This window comes from Callithrix jacchus, chromosome 7 (genome assembly GCF_049354715.1).
Source record: "Callithrix jacchus isolate 240 chromosome 7, calJac240_pri, whole genome shotgun sequence".
Lineage (NCBI taxonomy): Eukaryota > Metazoa > Chordata > Mammalia > Primates > Cebidae > Callithrix > Callithrix jacchus.
The window spans coordinates 70,269,464-70,284,331 of NC_133508.1; the positions used below are offsets into that span (position 1 = coordinate 70,269,464).

The 14,868-nt window shown below is 40.4% G+C and overlaps 1 protein-coding gene across 18 annotated transcripts in view; it reads right to left on the bottom strand.

The window, feature by feature from the left end:
- Positions 1 to 14,868, bottom strand: part of CSMD2 (CUB and Sushi multiple domains 2) — a 637,686-nt gene that overhangs the window by 174,678 nt on the left and 448,140 nt on the right. For all 18 annotated transcript variants that reach the window (XM_078331131.1, XM_078331136.1, XM_078331130.1 and 15 more), the window contains 3 exons: positions 13,616 to 13,785; positions 5,070 to 5,226; positions 3,313 to 3,504 (listed from right to left, as the gene is read on the bottom strand). In XM_078331131.1, coding sequence (XP_078187257.1) covers positions 3,313 to 3,504; positions 5,070 to 5,226; positions 13,616 to 13,785 — 519 coding nt within the window. The remainder of the gene's footprint in view (positions 1 to 3,312; positions 3,505 to 5,069; positions 5,227 to 13,615; positions 13,786 to 14,868) is intronic.

The following is a 14,868-nucleotide window of genomic DNA, read 5'->3' on the forward strand; positions in this document are numbered from 1 at the left end:
GGGGTGAAACTGGAGGCAGGGAAGCAAGTGAAGAGGTCTACATTCCCCATCGGAGCAGTCACTGAAGTCAGAAGCTGGGGGTTCCTCCTGATCTTCTCCTCCTTCCTCCCCGATATCTAATCTGCCTTGGAGATCCAGTTGCTAAACCTGTGTGATATTATTCATGTTTGACTCTACTCCGCATTGTTAGAGTCTTGGCTCAGGCCCTCACCATCTCTAGGCTGGCACAGTTGTCCACCCTCTAGGCAGTGCCATCAATAGATCTTTATTCGTTGATGCAAACAAGTCACTGTTTGCATTCATTCCTGGAACGAAGTCTAAACTTTTCAGTAGAGTCCACTGAGCCCACCAGAGTGGCTCCCTTTGGCCTCCCTGAGTCCCTTGGTCCAGCCTAATGAAGTCCACACGTTCTTGGACAACCCGAATAAACATCCTCCTTATGACACCTTTTGTGACACACCCTCCCTCCTCAGGTAGAACTGACATTTTCCTCCTTCATGTTGCCATTACAATGTGGAAAGATTTTTATCGTAGCATGTGTAACATGCTATTTAACTCATGTCTATTTCCTCCACAAGACAGGCAGCAGGGACCTTGTCTTACATTTGCACATCAAGTACCTAGTATACTGTTTGGCACATTATAGATGCTTAATGTTTATTGAATTAATGGATGGCTGGACAATCAAATGAATGGAAGCAGATTATTGCTTTCCATGCAAATTACTATAAGCATCTGAATCAAGGGAGAATGACTACAAATGAAGAGGAGGATATTTAATGCAGAGTTATTTTGGAAAAAGAATAGCTGATTAGGCAAGATGCTAGAAATAGAGGAAGAAGAAACCAAGGTCACAGATGGAAGACTGACCCCTACCTGTTGCTATAAAGGACCCATCAAACATCTTGTGGACCCCTTGGTTTCACACAGGACCACTAAGGAAGGGTTGCAGGAGAGACCCTCTATTAGACTCTTTGCTGAAGCTTCATGGTAAGCCCTCTCTCCAAGGTGCTATTGGGGTTGGAGGTGCCAACCTGATTGAAAAGGTGCTAGGTTGAATGGGCCCATGGCAGGGTGTAGGGTGCTGGTGAGAGGATGAACACAATCGTGGGGAGGAGGCTTGACTGGTTCTACAAATAGAGGAAGTAGCTAGAAAAGTGGTAGGGCATTATCCATGACCTTGGTTAGAGCTTCCTTCCATATTCCAGATAGAAAAGTACCTCCTGCTTCCTAGGAAGTGAGTGTTTGGAGGCAGCAGCACTGGGATCATGTCATCATGGACAACTAGATACTTTACCTAGGGCCTGGAAGGTGGGCAGGAGGGGGCTGAGTGGGCCAGCATGCAGCAGATTCAACAGCATTGAGAACATACAACTCTACTTTTTCTGGTCTTCTTCCTTCTTCCCACCCTAGAGCCTTGGCTGCTTTATTTGGGCTGCAGAGTCCACTCACCAATGAACAAAACATTTGGATGTTTTAAGCTATGGCAGTCACTTGTGGTAGACCGTGATGAAGTCAACCACAACATGACATATACAAAAATGTGCACACACAATCTCAAATACACAGCCTCACTCCCCTAGCAGGCCAGAGGCAGTCAGTGGGGAAGGCCTCCAGGGTTCTAGTATAATTCTAAGTTTAAATGCTCTTACATTGCTTAAGTGAATCCAATAAGTCCAGTCCAACTGGCATATTTGATATTCAAAGTAATCTTACAGTGAATCCTTTCTGCAAAGAAAATAATTATCCTGTAATGCGAGTCATCATCCCTCCTTTTCATTTTGTGTGTTCTGGCTTACTGTTTACACAAGCATCACCCTTCCTGGCCTGAGATCTGCTCTTCTCTGTATTCCTAGTGCCTAGCACAGGGCCTGGCATCTGAATGAGGGGAGATATAAAAACAGTGATGGAAGGTGAAAGGGAAGATATCCCTGAAGACCAGGTCAATGACAAAGGGAGAGGAAGACGCTAGAGGCTCCATAAAGGCTACTGCTTTGGTCTGTTCATTTGCAGAGGGTCCACTTAGCCACTCTGCTGTATAACAGTGTTAAAGATCCTGTGAAAATGCAGTCACCTGGGGGGAAGGAAGCAACTGTGGCCATTAACACTTCCTATCATGCTGGCTCACACTTTCACCCTTAGACGTGCTCAGTCTAGAATGTCCACCTCCCCTCCTCTCCCTCCCGTTGGTGAATTCTAGCCCATTCTACCAAGTCTCAATTGAAATATTACTTCCCATGCAAAACATTCTCATATCCTCCCAACATTTAGCACTTAATTCTTTCCATAGTGCTTCTCTCATATTATACTTACCTGTTTATGCATCTATTCTTCATGCTAGAGTATGGGCCCCCACAAGGGCAGTGAACAGGTTTTATTCTTATTTCTCTGCCTCCACAAATACCCAGACATACATGTACACCAATTCTGGCATGTGGGGCTTAGTAGGCATGTATGTGTTTTTCCAGTGGATGTTTTATTCTTACAAGATTAGCCAGGGCTGGCACAGACACATTGAGGTTGTGGGACACGGGGAAGGGGGTGGAGAGAGAGAAAGGTCTGGTTTTGGCAAGGCAGGAGGCGGGACGAAGTAGTATGGGGAAATTCACATTAGCAGAGAGATGGGTGGTGAGAGATGAAAAGGCCAGACAAACAGAATGACCAGCTTTGCCTATTTTGCACTTCTGCCTCAGACCACTGTTTCTTGTTCTGTGATGCACATGTAAAGATTCCAGAGAATCTCTGATGATATTCTGGAAGAACCACAGATTTAAGCAGATGCAAGTTCATTATTGCACTCTTTATCAGTGAGAGCAGTGCTGGTTATTTATCGTACTCTTTCTTTTGACATCCCCCCAGAAAAGGGAGCATGGGCCCCATTTTGCCTACAGAGAAACTGAAACCCAGAGTGGGTGGGAGACTCATTTGAGTCTTGGTGTTACAATAATAGCTGGAACTCAGGCAAAAGCCCCATCTCTCCCTTTCTAATGGACTCTGCTGGACTCTCCCACCTTGTCGCTATCACCTGCTTTACAATTTTGAGGACATGACTTGGCTGTGGTCCCACTTGCTAAAGGTGCAACAACGGCAAGCCACCCGCCTGACCGCGCTGCTGCATGGGTGTAATGAGGTGTGAAAGTGAGGAAGTGGAGAAGGGGTGCAGGCGAGCCATGATGCCTGTTAACAAGAGGATTCAGTCCAAGGAGATGGCCCCCAGCCCTGGAGCATGGCATCTAACTGGAATGAGCCCAGGGCTAGAGCTTGGTATTATGGGAGACCCAAGGGTTCCCTGCAGAGGAAGAGGCCTCCTACCGACACAGGTGGGCAGAGGCCGGTCCCAGGTCCTGCGTTCTCCACTTAGACACAGCAGCTCCTCACTACCCCGCAGGCTGTATCCAGGGTCACAGCTGAAGGACACGGAGCTTCCTGCAAAATGACCTTCATCATGAACCTTGTAGCCAAACTTGGGGGTTCCTGGGTCCTCACATTTGATGAGTTCAAAACCTGGTGAGGAGAGAAGAGGCAGAGTAAGACCTATCGCGGCAGAAACCACGTTTCCTCCCTTCCCTTGAAGTCCATGTCCTCAAGGAAGCTGTCTTAGCCACGGCCCCTGGGTTCTGATGGATTCACCAGTTAGGATTTCCTCAATTCTATGCTCAGTTGAGGGGATATTAAGTGGCATTCATTTCTCTGTTGCTACATGTAAATGATTTCAGCTTTTAATAGTTTTCAGGCCTAAGGTCTGCATTTTCTATTTCTTTTGTTTGACCCCATAGCATTTTTGCTAGCAGGAGTGTTCTTTTCATTTTGCTCACTGAGACATTCTGATAAGATGGGGTAATATGGAGAAGTTACCTCAAATGTATGTTTGAAAGCTTAGTTATGACCTACTTAAACATACGCTGTTGAAACAGGCTGGAAAAGGAAACAGACTTATGCAGAGCTCCCACTCTGTAGTGCTATACATGTGTTCTCTCGCATTTGTTAGTCACAGGAGTCTTACAGGTGGGTATAATTATCTGCATTTTACAACTGAGAGCATTGATTTGGTAAGGTTAAATAAACTGTTCCAAACTTACACAATTTTCACTTGATAGAAATAGAATTCAAGGTGTCTCTAATCCTCTTCCACTGAACCTCCTGCTGTAACAGGCAAGGATCCTCTGCCAGGCAGCATCGAGCCCAGGCAAGGGGAAGCTTGAGTATATTCTGTGAATTATTTTCCCCAATAGCTATCTTTATTGAGATACAGTTCACATACCATACATTCTCCCATCTAACATGTGCAATCCAATGTCTTTTAGTAGATTCACAGAGTTGTGCAGCTATTGCCATAATCAGCTGTAGAACATTTTTATCACCTCAAAAAGAAATTCCATACACATTTTCTCCCAACTCCCTCAGCCCTAGGCAACTGCCATTTACTTTCTGGATTTATGGATTTGCCTGTTCTGGACAGCTCATAGGAAGGGACTCAAAAAAACATGTGGCCTTTGCAACTGGATTCTTTCACTTAGTGCAATCTTTTCAAGGGTCATTCACATTGAAGCATGTATCAGCACTTCACTCTTTTTTTCTTGAGATGGAGTCTTGCTCTGTTGCCCAGGCTAGAGTACAGTTGCATGATCTCAGCTCACTACAACCTCCACCTCCCAGGTTCAAGTAAGTCTCCTGCCTCAGCCTCCTGAGTAGCTGGGATTACAGGCACCTGTCATTGTGCCTGGCCAATTTTTATATTTTTAGTAGAGATGGGGTTTCACCATCTTGGCCAGGCTGGTCTCGAACTCCTGACCTCATGATCCACGTGCCTCAGCCTCCCAAAGTGCTGGGATTACAGGTGTGAGTCACTACGCCTGGCCACTTCACTCCTTTTTATGGCCAAATGCTATTCCATTATATGAACATATCACATTTTGTTGACTCATGAATCTACTAATGGATACACATTGGATTTTAAAACAATCTTAAGAGCACATTCTTTGTATCTCGTGATTAAGCAGAAGCTCAAATAAATGAATAAAATGGGAAAGCCTGATTCCATTGTCCACACAGATGCAAGAAAGACTTACTGGAAAACTGCAGTTCAAAGCCCTTGCTGGTGTTTTCAGCATCAGTGATGAAATCAAGCCACAGACTGCTGGATGTGCTGTTCAAAGTCACCCCCATCATCTCAGAATGGCTGAATACTCCCAGCAAACGGGCAGAGTTGTTGTTGCCATCATAAACCTGGATGCGGGAGAGACCCCAACCCAATGTTGTCAGCATGGCCTTATGTTGAACACCTTATTCCACAACCCACACTCCTGGAGTTTAGCACTGGTAACAACTATTAGAGGCACAGTGGTAACAACTATTAGAGGTACAACTATCAGAGGCAAGGAAGATGGCAGAGGGAAGCTACCAACTGAGAAAGTTATCTTGTTTTCCCTTCATGTCAGTTCTATGCTCAGTCCACCTTTAGTGTGAATCTAGTCCTTAGGAACTGGTTGCTATTCTAACCTTTCCAGTGGAGATCTGCTCTTGTTCCCTCAACCCCCATATAGCACCAGCTTACTCTTTAGCAGCCTGGGGAGGCCAGGTTTGGGTTGCCTGCTTCTCAAACCATCTGTTTCTTCGGAGAGACAGGCTGACAGCATTCATCTCTACATTGCTAAACCTTCAAATACAGCCATCCTCTCACCTGATCCCACCCCCCATGGCAGCAGACTGTCTTGACCACTCTGCTGGAGGTCATCCCTGGGATCCAGAGGGGATATAGTTAAAATGATCATGGTGATTTTTCCTTCCCCAAGTTCAGCCTCTGCCCCTTTCCTCCTAAAATGAGGGCTCCAGCTAGGACCTGCTGGGCTTGCCAAGGGTGGAATCGTACAGGCATCTGGCTTCCCTTGCTCCCATCTGTCCCCTGAACTTCTGAGCACCAGTAAAGACAACAATCATTAGAATAATGAACTGGCTCCCTAGGTTTTGAGGTTGCTGTTCCTTTCCAGATAATTGTACAAATAACAACAGAAGTTGTGATTGAGTGAAAGACCCCCTGGTGCTTTCGTAAATATCAAAGATGGGATCTATGAGTAGGTGATGAATATTTGTGCATGGCACACAATGTGGTGCCAGCTGCCAGCAAATTGAAACAATATTTCCATTGTACTATTTATGAAGCAAAGCTTTCTAAAAGAAGCCATCCTTCAAGCTAACAGTGTTGTATATTACAGAGATGTGTTTAGGCTCCTGGGAGCCTGAAGTCTGTTTCCAGATCCTTGTGTAATTGCTGTATATCACTGATTGAGTGAATTCCAGGGTTCCAACAGAACTTGAGATAATACAAGTTCAAAGAGTTTAGCCTAATGTGTTACAAAAATATTTTTAACCACTGAAACATATATGGAAATTAATGGATCAAGGTATTTATCATCAATAGAATAAGAATCATCAATTGCAATAAGAAATAATAATCACCAGGTATGGTAAGAAAGACAATCAGACACCATGTGTTTCTTTAATAAAAGATATACCACCACCCACAGATTATCTTGCCAAAAATATCAGACCTGATGAGATCAAGCCACTGGATCCAATTTGCAACTTACAGGCAATAAATACCGAGGACAGAGGAACATACAAAATGATACCCTGTGAGGGCATTCAGCAAAATCCAGAGTGAAAATTCCACTGAACAAATGCTTTGATTTTCTCAACAAATAAGTTACAAAGAGGAAAAGAAAAGAGATGGAGGGAGAAACCTATAGATTAAAAAACACATGAGACAATGAATCCAATGTGTGGACCTTATTGAATCCTGATTCAAATAAACTATAAATTTAAAAAATATTATGACATCTATGAGATAATTGGAAATTTAAACATTCACTGGATATATGAGTTATTAAGAAATTATGGTTTATTAATAAAAGTATGATTGGAACAGGATACTTTCCTTAATTTCCAAGCATAATTCATCCTAAATGCATTAAGAACAAAAATGTTATCTGCATCATTACAATAAAATATTAATTGCAGAAGAACTTATAAAACAGAAATGTGCAAATAACTTTCAGGACTTACAACATGTTGGTGAGTATCTTTCTAGGCTTTGTTCTATGCCTTTATTTCCTTGTATAAATTTATTTAAAAATACTTTTTATAACAATAAGATCAAATTATAGATGCTATAGGGGCAACCTGCTCTTTCACTTAATATAATGTGTATATTTTTAAAGTCATTAAATATTTTTTCCATAATGGCATTTAAATGGCTGCAGGAATTTCTACAATAAAAGTTAACCCAACCTGCAATATAATTATTTACATATCAGTGTCCACAATATGTGCTCTGGCACATAAGGCTTACTTAGTAAATGTATGATAAATAAACCAATATTTTCCTCTAGAATTCATGTCCTTAAATCCATCTGGAATTTATTTTGGGATATGATATACAATTCTGCCTTAACTCCCTGATAGATTAGCCATCTAGCTAAACTTTGTAAATATTCCACACACTACCAATTTTAAACCCAACTTTGCCACATATATAATTAACATATAATTATATAAATTTGGTTTTGTTTGTCAACTTTCTATTCTATTGCATTTGTCTATTTATCTATTCCTATGCATGACCCACACTGTTTTAGTTACCACACCTTTACAATATATTTAGGTAATTAGTAGGAAAAGTCCTAACTTGTCTTCTTTTAACTTAAAAAAATTCTCCTAGATGTATTCTACTAAACTCAAGAAGAGTTTTCCTGAATTAAAAATAATAAAACAAAAACCCACAAAACAAAACTTGTGTAATTCTGAGCTACATTAAATGCATGGATGGATTTGAGAAAAATGCATCTGTGTGATACTGAGTCTTCCAATCCATATACATGGTGTCTGGCTCAATTTACTCAAGCTGTCTTTCATGTCTCTCACTAACATTCTGTACTTATTCCTGGGTATTTTTATATTTTTGATTGCTATTGGGAATTGGGCCTTTGTATACATTTATTTCCTAATAGGATATTGCCTGATGGTCCAGTTCATCATTATGTGCAGGTGATGGAAATGTCTCCCTAAGAAATCCAAGGGAATCTATGCACATCCATTACATCCAATAAAGCAGGTCAGCAAGATGGCTGGTTTCAAAATGAATATGCTAAGCAGAAAGCTTTCATATACACATATACACAATTACAAAGTAAACTTAATTTCTACAAATATTCCTGCATGTCTGCTTGCACACGTGTGGAAGAGCTGGTTGCAGGGATAACACATCTTCAATTTGGTTAGATATTACTAGGTTGCTTTTTGAAAAGATATACCAATTTGCTCTCTCACCAGCAACATCTGACAAGCTTTCATTGCTTTATATCCTTGCTGATACTTGGTATTTTCGGGTATTATGATGTTTTCTAATTTGATGGGTGTAAAGTGGTATCTCATTTTAATATGTAAATCCATGATCGCCATTGAAGTTGAGCATCTTTTTATATGTTTATCAACAGTTCTTACTTCCTTTTCTGTGAATTGCCTGCCTGTTCATACCCTCTGTTCATCCATGAGCATGAAATCTCCCTGCATTTATTTCAGGTACATCAATATCAGAATAAAGTTTTATTATTCTCTCAGTTAAGATTATGCACATTTTGGAGGGCTTATTTCTAGGTGTCCTTTGTTTTTGTTTCTATTATAAATGAGACTTTCCCTCCTGATTACAAATTTTATTTGGTTATAGAAACACCAGAAGCTTTGCGAATTTTCTTACTGATTTTGAGTTTATTAGTTGATTGTTTAGTAGTTTTGAAACGAAGACACAGTTTTCTACATTCCTTTCTAATTTTTATAGTTCCTTTTCTTCTTTTTCTGGTTTAAATGTAATGGCTTGGCTCGTCAGTACAATGCTGAATTCTATTTGTGATAGGAGAACTATTGATCTTGTTATTGCCTTTCCTGGAAATCTAGGAAGTTTTGCCATTAACTATAATGTTTGCTGTAGGCGTTTGGTAGAAATGTTTTTATCAAGTTAAGAAAGTTCTATTTGTAGTTTTATGAGATATTTTTAAAAATCATGAGTGGGTATTGAATTTAATCACGTGATGTTTTAGGGTGTATTAGTAGGATAATGTCTTTTTATTTACTGATGTGTTTATAGGATATTAGGTTGAACCATGAAATTGCCAATATTTTAACAGTTTTGACCTACAAAAATAGTAATTTCATATGGCTTGTCTAACAAATAACATTATGAGCATCTCTAATTTTGACACATCCTCATATTCCTGGAATCAAACCTACTTGGTCATCTTTGTTTTAATACATAGTCAAATTCAATCTGATTCATACTCAGAATTTTTAGACTTATGATCATAAGTGAGACTGCCCTAATAGTTTCTGATGTCTGTTCTTTAGAAAATTTTTATTTTAGATTATAAATTGATAAATTATAGTTGCACAAATTTATGGGGTAGAAGGTAATGTTATGATTTATAAATACAATGGGGAATTAGTAAATCAAGCTAACATAATCATCACCTCAAATACTTACCCTTTTTGTGGCAAGAACATTTGAAATTTACTCTTTTAGTGATTTTGAAATGTATGATACATTATTATTTGTCGTATTCACTGTGATGTCATTATAGCGTGAAGAAAAAAAAACCCTTAATTCTTCTTTCTAATTGATGCTTTGTATACTTTGACCATTATCTGTCCATTCCCTCAATCCCCAGGTGACCATAATTTTACTCTTTGATCCCAAAGATACTACGTGCCTCATTAAAAAAAAAATGAGTTGAGAGACAAATCTTTATTTTTCTCTCTTCTGAACCACTTATTGCAAAGATTAATTGCTTCTTGAAGTTCTGGTAAAGCTTACCTGTAAAATAGTTAAGGCCTGGGGCTTTTGAGAGAGAATATGGGGGAATTACAATTTTTTAATGATTTTTTTCATATTAGTACTTTTTATTCATAAAAATTTCTGTTTCGGTATTGAAGGGGAGAAAGCAAACAAAACACACTGCCCTGTGTGTACCTACGCAACTGTATTGCATGCTCTGCACATGTACCCCAAAACCTAAAATGCAATAAAAAAAAAAAATTCTGTTTCATTTGAGCTTTCAGATTTCTTGGCTTACAGCAGTTGTTCCTGAACATTTTCCTTCTTCTTTTTTTTTTTTTTTTTTTTTTAAAGGGTCCACTGTTGCTCAGGCTGGAGTGCGGCACGATGCTTAAATATTTTTTTATTTCCATTATCTCTCCTATATCTTTGATTATTTATGTCCTTTTTCAATTCCTAATATTATGTACTTGTATTTGATCAGTTCTGCCAGTTTTGTCTATTTTATTAGTTATTTTTCAAAGAACCCAGTTGGTTGTGCTGACAATTGCTATTGTTTTTTAGTTCTCTTTCTCTAGTCATTTCTGCCTTTATCTTTAAAAGTATTTTTTCTACTTTCTTCTGACTTATTCTGTTACACTATTTAAGCTACCCAAATCCTTATTTATTTTTAACTTAGGTGATCTGTTACAGACTTACAGAGTTATATTAAAATCTTCCATGATGACTATAACTTTATTAATTTTTTTTACATTTCCAGGAGTTTTTATTTAATTTATGCATGCTATGTTATTTGGCACATGAAGTCTTACTGTGGATTGATTATCCATTTTATTAATATAAAATAATCCTCTTTTTCATTTCCTTATGAGATGTGGGAGAAGTTCTCAAATTTATCTTTTAATAAACTGATTTCATTTTTCTGTGGTTCACCATCTTCTGTTCATTGCCTCCATTCCATTTTTAATTGGGTGATTATGTTTTTCATCTCTGTTCAATCTCTCCTTATCTAAGATTGTTCTGTTTTCATTATTGCCTATTTTTGTGTCATAAATATAATATTTTCTCAAATTCTCTTAAGAATACAAATTAGGAGCTTTTAAAGTATGTTTCTGTTCTTTGTTGCTTACAGAAGGGCAATTAGCTGTGATTCCTCAGACATGTCTCCTTCCTCTTATCTGCTGAATATTTACACATATCTGGTTAATTTTCTTGTTGGCACACCATTACAGAGGGAAAACGGAAACACTCAGCAGTCTCTAAGGGAGCAGATGAACTAAACTCAAAGAGGCCGTAGCAGGAGCATTTCCTACCCTGGTGCTGAAGAATGTGTGTGTGCATGTGCTTGTGTGTGTTTGCATGTGTGCACTAACTGGGCTCCTGCATCCTCTGTTAGTCCTCCCTGAACTCTGACCTGGGTTTTATGCCCCACATCCCTCCTCCTTTCTTACTATGACCACCTCAGAAAGACTCTCTCTGCCTATCTACTAAGTTGCCCACCTGACCCTGAAGCCAGAACCTTGACAGTACAGTTGAGGGTGCACACCTGTAGATTATGTCTTAGGTGGTATTCCAATCTAGACCTCCTTAGGGAGGAGGCATGGTCACTGGCAATACTCCATATGACCTCCAGCAACCTAGGAGCCATTTCTGTCGGCTCTATAAGGTCACTTACATAGAACCATTACTTATATTCCCTTCAAAACCTGAAAATTATAACCTACGCCTCAAAGCTGGCTTTTTGTGCTAATGGCCTTCATCCAAGAAGGTCTCTGAATTGCCTCGCTCATATCACTCCATCTGCACCTCTACAGAGAGGAGGTCCCTCTGGCACTGCTGTACTGATTGCAGCTTCTGAGGCTCAAATGGATGGAGAGAAGTGAGAGTAAGGGTGACGCCTAAAGACATGGTTCTCCGAAGGGTATAAAACCCTTGTTTTGTGTTCTCTTGTTGGGAGACACACATTGTTTTTATGTGGGGTTGGAAAGGAGAGCTTAAGAAGCCAATGGGATTGTTCTATTCCATTTCATGCATCTCATCCAGTCATCTCATAAGTGCATCTTCTTGGGTTCAAACAGGATTAGGTAAGAGCGAGAAATGCATTTCAATTACACACACACACACACACACACACACACACACACACACACACACACACACACACATACCCTAGAGGACATATACCCCAGGGGGTTGGCCAAGAACATCTATCATCTCTACATAAAAAGGATAGCACATTCATTATATCTGGAGACAATCTGAAAGCACGGAAATTTAGTGGTTTCTCTTTGGATTTTCCAGAGTAGTGGGCTCTGTTTCAACTTTTTCTAATGTAAGGATTTCTCTGGCTACAAGGAATAAAACTATATTAGAAAAAGTTAAAAAAAATTCCTTGGCCTAGGATGAAAATGGACATGCTTTGTATGAGGCTTTCCTTATCATTCATTTTATTAAGGCAGCTCTTTAATAAATTCTCCAAACTCAATTCTTTGATTACACAGACACACATTATTGGAGATATTCAATCACACATTCATTGTATTTATGCAAAGAAATACAAGACATGTATGCTCAGTGTCTTAACAAATCCCTCTCTATGATCCTCTCTGTAATCCAAGTCCTGTTATTTCTTTCTCTTACATATGTCTTGAATACAGTTTTTTTTTGAGATGGAGTTTCGCTCTTGTTACCCAGGCTGGAGTGCAATGGTGCGATCTCAGCTCACTGCAACCTCCGCCTCCTGGGTTCAGGCAATTCTCCTGCCTCAGCCTCTTGAGTAGCTGGGATTACAGGCACGCGCCACCATGCCCAGCTAATTTTTTGTATTTTTAGTAGAGACGGGGTTTCACCATGTTGACCAGGTTGGTCTCGATCTCTTGACCTTGTGATCCACCCGCCTTGGTCTCCCAAAGTGCTGGGATTACAGGCGTGAGCCACAGCTCCTGGCCTGAATACACTTTCTTTAACCCCACTGCCACATCAGGCCATCATAGAGGTACACTGAAACTGCTATAATAGCCTGTTAGTCTACTAAAACACACTGAAAACATGCACAAGTGCACATACACACAATACACTGACACAAGTGTGCACAGACACAGATCCCCAAACCAAATACATGGACACCGATTCCCACATATGTGGAAACATATTTATAAAAGCATTTATATCCATAAACATATAGCTACAAAAATGAACACACACATGCATATATACACACGTTCTTTGAACTCTTCATTATCCGTGTTGATGGTCAGAGTTCAAAACGGAAAACTGGATCAATTGGCTGCTCCAACCCAATGTATTATTATTATTATTATTATTATTATTATTTCTTAAGGCAGGGTCTGACTCTGTCACCAGTCTGGAGTGCAGTGGCATGATCACGGCTCACTGTAACCTTAACCTCCCTGGCTCCTCCCATCTCAGCCTCCCCAGTAGCTGGGACTACAGGCATGAAACATCACACCCAGCTAATTTTGTATTTTTTGTAGAGAGGGGGTTTTGCCATGTTTTCCAAGTTGAATTATTATCTTTTATTATGTAGTCAACTCATACTCAATTACACATGCATTTGATAGCAGGCAGCTTCTAAACAAAATCTAAAACCATATTCTTAGATACCCACATACCACTCTCTTTTGGTCCTCGCTTTCTCCCAGATGAGTAAGGAGAGTATTTTAGGACTCAGGAAGGAAGGAGAAAGTTTGGATCATTCACACAGAGACAAAGGAGTATTGACCAGACTTTTGCACACTGTAACACACATACTCTGAAATTGATCAATTTTACCTTGAGGACATCTCCTTCAGAGAGTTCGAATGCCCTGGCTTTCAGCTGAATCCCCTTCCCTGGCTGGGTCTGGATGGAGTAGATGCATTCGTGATTGTTATTGTAGTTCACAGGAAAGTTCGGGGACAGCAAAGTACCCTGAGTGCCTGTGACTGAATTCCCACACTCAGCTGGAAAGAGAATCACAATAACCACAGATTAGCCCCCTCAGCTGCATCCAGAAAGCAACTGACAGCTCTGGAGAACCTGACAAAGATGACAAGTCGTTTGCCTGTCTACCTGCCAAGATGCCTATGTGTCTATCCAGTTGTTGGACTGTCAAACGTAAAAAGAAGTACCTTCCTACCTATGGTGCTGTCTGGTTTGTTCTGCCTCTCGTTCCGTTTATCTGTCTATAGAAACAGAAACTAACCCATCAGGCACCCTTTAAAATTTCAGTGCTATTAAGCAGCCCTTCCACATACCTGTTCATATAGTAGCATAGCAACAGAAATTACCAAGAAGGAGGTCAGGGGAAGAGGGAGGCAGTTAAGTGAGGAGAAATGAAGACTTTCAGTACCACAGAACAGAAACTAACAGGGGGCAAGATCACATCATAATCGCTAACCCTTAGGTGCAAAACAGCATGACTGACAGTTTACAAGGACCATTTCAGTCATTAGTCACAACAGCCAGCCCCATCAGGTAGGCACAATGATCATCTCTGGTTTAAAGATAAGGAACCAGGTACTCAGCAACTTAGACCAAGTCTCTCTGTCGATTCGTGAAGAGGAGGGGGCTGAGAACTCAACCTCCTGGGTCCTGGGGAAAGTTTTGAGCATAGTCCCATTGCAGCCTGTTTCATTCAACAGCTAATGAAATCACACTCTCCTCTGGAAATCCATTTCTCCTCCTCCAGAATTAGTTATTCTTTCCCCATTGTTGTCAGACCTTTATTTACAGCAGTCATCCCATTCTACTTGACTTATTTGTTAACAATTCTATGTCCTCTGCTGCACTGTGGGTCCTGTGGGGCTTGGTCGTGTTACTGTCTCCTTAACACCCGCTCAGTATGTGGGTAGGGCAGGCTCATGGCAGGGCATGCATGGAGAAATGGAATCTTTAATCATTGGGAGGCCCCTCCCTGTTTCTCCCTGTTCCTCCCTGTATCTGAGTACCTCTCATATTGCACTTTGATTCTTGCTGCCTGTCTGTGTCCCCCACCTACACTGTCAGTAACTTGAGGGCTAGGGTCATGCTGGATGAACCTATGA